General features: G+C 49.5%; 1 protein-coding gene across 1 annotated transcript; it reads left to right on the top strand.

Moving 5' to 3' along the window:
• The first annotated feature begins 218 nt into the window (after positions 1 to 218).
• On the top strand, positions 219 to 4,286 carry LOC117013913 (translational activator of cytochrome c oxidase 1). Its single transcript, XM_033091481.1, has 5 exons — positions 219 to 837; positions 1,114 to 1,220; positions 2,579 to 2,706; positions 3,218 to 3,395; positions 3,735 to 4,286. The coding sequence occupies exons 1-5, from the start codon at positions 297 to 299 to the stop codon at positions 3,933 to 3,935; spliced, it is 1,155 nt and encodes a 384-aa protein (XP_032947372.1). The 5' UTR covers positions 219 to 296; the 3' UTR covers positions 3,936 to 4,286.
• Positions 4,287 to 4,513: the final 227 nt, after the last annotated feature.

Raw genomic sequence — 4,513 nt, forward strand, 5'->3', positions numbered from 1 at the left:
AATCACATCTCTGGGTGGCGATTACGTTTCCTGTAAAATGAGGAACTATATATTTCTTTGCAACAACAAAACATTTATCATCCTGGACCTGCTCAAAGTTGGGAAGCAATTTGGAAGCAAAGTCAGTTTCATAACTCAGATGTATCTCTGTCACATCTCCCTGGGAAACAAAGTCAGGCGCGCTCCGCAAGCAACTGGGAGGGATCGAGCACCAGATCGCCCCACCTGGGCCGGGCTTTGCGCAGAGGCAACAGAGGAACGAGTACACTGCAGCAGCGGAACGGATTTTGCGAGCGATGGGGAAGCGTTATCAGAACGGACCGGGGAAAGGAAGTGTGCTACCCCATCAAGCGGACCTGCTCCCGGTTGCGGTCGGGGCGGTGCGGGGTCCATCGAGTTCGGGCTGTTCCCGGCGGGCCTTATCCTTTGGGTCACCGGTGACAGGTGGAGGTGACTGCAGGCTCTGGACCTGCTTGTTTTGGCGGCAGACGAGACGTGCTGACCTTGGCTGCTGCTCTTTCACTGCTCTTGCTGACCTTGGCCCAGGCTCGGAGTCAATGGCTGCTTTGGCCGCTGTCAGCCTGAGCAGGACCGCTGCCCCATACTCGCGAGCACTAGGCGCTGGGGCCTGGGTAGCTCTTCCTCGCTTCCCCTCAGGCCCCCAGCCTGACCTCTCGGGCTGTAGCCCCACTCCCGGCCGGACGCTGCACCTCACCACGGAAGTCCCCGCCGGGCACAACAAGTGGTCCAAAGTCCGGCACATCAAGGGTCCCAAGGATGCTGAAAGGAGTCGCATCTTTTCCAAGCTCTGTTTGAGCATCCGCCTCGCTGTTAAAGGTGAGAACCTAATGGTCACCCACCGCTGGCCGCCGCTGCCCTCTCTGTGCCCAAGGCCTCGCTTGTCTCCTGGAGCTGGGCCACGGCCCTTTATTTTCTTAGAGACAGAGTGAATTAAAACCTCTTTTGCAAAATACCCCATATCCCATACAAACACTGGATAAAGTGTCCTAAACTAACCGAAAGCTAGGTGATGACTTGGCACTCTTTTGGGTTGTTGCCGTGTGGGGAGGCTGGAAATAATTAAATGTCTTGGCTCATAATTTTCTATCTCAGAAGGAGGCCCCAATCCTGAGCTCAACAGCAACCTGGCCAACATCTTAGAGGTGTGTCGCAGCAAGCATATGCCCAAGTCAACAATTGAGGCATCGCTGAAAATGGAGGTGTGTCCTCAATTTGACATTCTTGCTATTGATCACAGTCCCTACAGTGTCCATGTCTGGAAGGCCACCAAATAATCCTTAAACTATCAGAGAGAAGGGTAACAATGAAGTTGACACCTTCAACCCAGACCCTCCTGGTGGCTGTCTCTCCTGGGTCACTGGTTACGGGAGCACAGTCAGGAATCGGGTGGATAGACAGTGTATAGAACTATCGAGCCTAGGATTGCTCAGCTGAGTTGTGAGGCGATGGGGTAGAAATAAGGGGCGTGCTGTGGGGAAAGCCTTGATGTTAGATTCAGGAAGGGTTTGTTTTTCTGATATTTATGCCCAAAGGAGAAAAGCCAGTAGGAAGAGGGTGCAGGTAATAGTGATGATGGGAGGGGCAGAGATGTAGAATCCAGGTGAGGGGACACCTCTTCCTCTGGGACAAGTGGGAAGGATCTAAGGAAGTACTAGGTACTTCCTACTTGCCTATTAAGGATCATCTTAATAGATAATAGTTATTGAGTGCATACTCCTGGCCAAGCAGTTTGATAAGAACTCTGTATGCATTATCTCACTGAATCCTGAAACTGAGGCACAGAAAGATTAGGCTACTTAACCAAATCACATAGAAAATGACAGACTTGAAATCAGACTGTCAGACTCCAGAGCCTATGCTGTAATCATCAAACATACTGCCTTCTTGTTGACTGTGGTGCAGATAAGGTGGTGGCGGCTTTTCCCCCACCTAGTGGGCCTTCATTTCCTTTGTGAAAGAGGAAGGGAGAAGTCATCAGCTGAGAATTCTGGGAAGGCATCAGGGCAGGGTGCTAGGAGAGAGTGGTGAAATAGGATGCATGGGTAAGGGATGAGTAGAGGCAGCATGGAAAGTCCAGAAGAGACTGGTCATTAGAGTTTTTGATTGATTGTTTGCATTTTGAGGCCATGCTGTTTTCAGTGGCTCTTCTGATAAGGCCCAAGTATGTGACTTTATATCCCAGGGGTAGGAGCACAGGTGGATTTCATGCAGGATAGGGTGAAGGATGATAAGTCTTGATGGGAATAATGGGGGGAGTGGATGTGGAATTTGGCAGGGGAGGAAAGGAAACAAACCTGGCAGATGGCTAATTGACTGTTCAGGGACCAGAGGAATAGACTCCCTTCCAAGTAAGGGATAGACTTCCAATGACCTCAAGATTTCGTCTCATGGGCCTCCTCTCAGAGGGTGGGGACAAAAATAAAGACTTGAGAGTCTAAGCTCCAGCCCAGAGAGCCCGTGTCATGGAGTCAACTTTGTGGTGGGGTGCCTGTGGTTCTGGGCTGGCATGCAGGAGGGAACTGGGAAACAGGAAAATGTGTTAATTTTGTTTTTGCAGAAAACCAAGGGCATTTATTTGTTGTATGAGGGTCGAGGCCCTGGTGGCTCTTCTCTGCTCATTGAGGCATTATCTAACAGTGGCTCCAAGTGCCATTCGGACATCAAACACATCCTGAACAAGAATGGGTAGGTGTGTGTCTTTGGAGAGTGGAAGGGGAAGAAACCTTGCGGTTCTAATTCTGTGTAAGGAAAGTACTGTTATTCTGGTAGTGATTCAGGTTTTACATATACTCCATCCTTAGCAGAATCCAAATGGGATAATTTACTCCCCCTTAATGTGTTCTGTACGAGGCAGGATCCAAAGGATCTGTTCATCAGGCGTAGAAGGGGCTCTTTGTCCCACTCTCCCATCTATAGCCTATTAATGTTCAGGTCTTAAAATGTACCAGCAGGAATGGAATCTAAATGGCACAGGAATTGATGAGCAAACTCTTTGCATCCTCCATGCTCCAATCAGACCATAAAGTAGAGGGTGGGGATATGTTTGGATTTTTCCCTTGCCCAGTGGTAGCTGTATCTTCTTCTTCAGGAAGAGAGCTGCTCCACGTCTGTATGTACTCGAGGCTGGGTGGGAAAGAGTGTTGTGGAGACTGAGTGTCTAAAGGCATTCGTTCTGGCCTGTTTACTTTCCTGTCAGGGGAATGATGGCTGAAGGAGCTCGCCACTCCTTTGACAAAAAGGGGGTGATTGTAGTTGGAGTGGAGGACAGAGAGAAGAAAGCAGTGGACCTAGAGCGTGCCCTGGAACTGGCGATCGAAGCAGGAGCTGAGGATGTCAAGGAAACTGAAGATGAAGAGGAAAAGGACATTTTTAAAGTGAGTAGGAAGCCTTAGCATTTGGTGGACTTCTCAGAGGGCCCTAACAGAAAAGTTAAGGCATGCTTCTCTCAGTTCTTCTTTCCTGTACTCGCGGTACAAGTGAGATAAAGAGTTCACATATTGCACGAACATTTATTAAGTTTATGCTGGATAGGACTTACTCTACGGAGGACCATGAGAAGGATTCAGAACATTGAAAACTATATCTCTGCCAGTGAAGAGCTTAAACCCAGTGATACATTACCGTAGTTCCATTCAGGTTTTGCAAAGTTCTGTCTGGCTTTGTCCTATGACTATCTCTTGGCTCCTCATCTCTTCACTTTCCTTTGTCCCTAGTTTATTTGTGATGCTTCTTCACTGCATCAAGTGAGGAAGAAGCTGGACTCCCTGGGCTTGTGTCCTGTGTCCTGTGCACTGGAGTTCATCCCCAACACAGTGGTGCGGCTGGCTGACCCTGACCTGGAGCAGGCCGCCCACCTCATCCAGGCTCTCGGCAACCACGAGGACGTGATCCAGGTCTATGACAACATTGAGTAATCAGGCTATACGTCCCCCCGGCTCCTTCCTAGGCAACTGGCAGCCCACTCCGGAGCACAGGCTTCTGCCGCATCCTCTAAGAGTGAAGCAGGTCGGCGGCCTTACAGGTTTGGAGGCACAAGACTTGTAGCTTTGTGGCCAAAGGAATCCCCATACTTCTCCAAGGCCTCTTTGTCAGCTCTACTGGTGTCTCAGACCCCTCCTGGGTGAGTCCCCCCACCCTGATACAGAGTGAGGCCAGTCAGCTAGTCAGGCGCTGATCTCAGAAAGATGGCCCTTGTGGGGATGATAGGTATTCTGAGGGCCCATGTATTAGAAACTGCTCGTAAATATTAACAGTGATTGATCTGGGTTGCTGTACTGTTGTTGTATGGCTTTTGAGTTTTCCTGTGTCCAGCTCTTGGGACCCTCTTGACTTCCTTTCAAGTCTACAAGCCCAGTTTTACTACTCCAATCCCAGGACTGTTATGTTTTCTTATTGACTACAGAAATGTAGCTCTGTCCAGGCACAGTGTGTTCTGATGCTGGTCTAATGGCCTAAACGTGTCATTCATTCATGCAACTTTTATGAAACACCT

This window comes from Rhinolophus ferrumequinum, chromosome 21 (assembly GCF_004115265.2).
Source record: "Rhinolophus ferrumequinum isolate MPI-CBG mRhiFer1 chromosome 21, mRhiFer1_v1.p, whole genome shotgun sequence".
Taxonomy (NCBI): Eukaryota; Metazoa; Chordata; class Mammalia; order Chiroptera; family Rhinolophidae; genus Rhinolophus; species Rhinolophus ferrumequinum.

What these genes read in the sequence shown, in the direction of transcription:
- LOC117013913 (XM_033091481.1), top strand. Translation starts at nt 297, where the DNA reads ATGGGGAAGCGTTATCAGAACGGACCGGGGAAAGGAAGTGTGCTACCC. An exon ending in CATCCGCCTCGCTGTTAAAG is followed by an intron (nt 838 to 1,113) that starts GTGAGAACCTAA and finishes TTTCTATCTCAG; the next exon opens with AAGGAGGCCCCAATCCTGAG. An exon ending in AGGCATCGCTGAAAATGGAG is followed by an intron (nt 1,221 to 2,578) that starts GTGTGTCCTCAA and finishes TTGTTTTTGCAG; the next exon opens with AAAACCAAGGGCATTTATTT.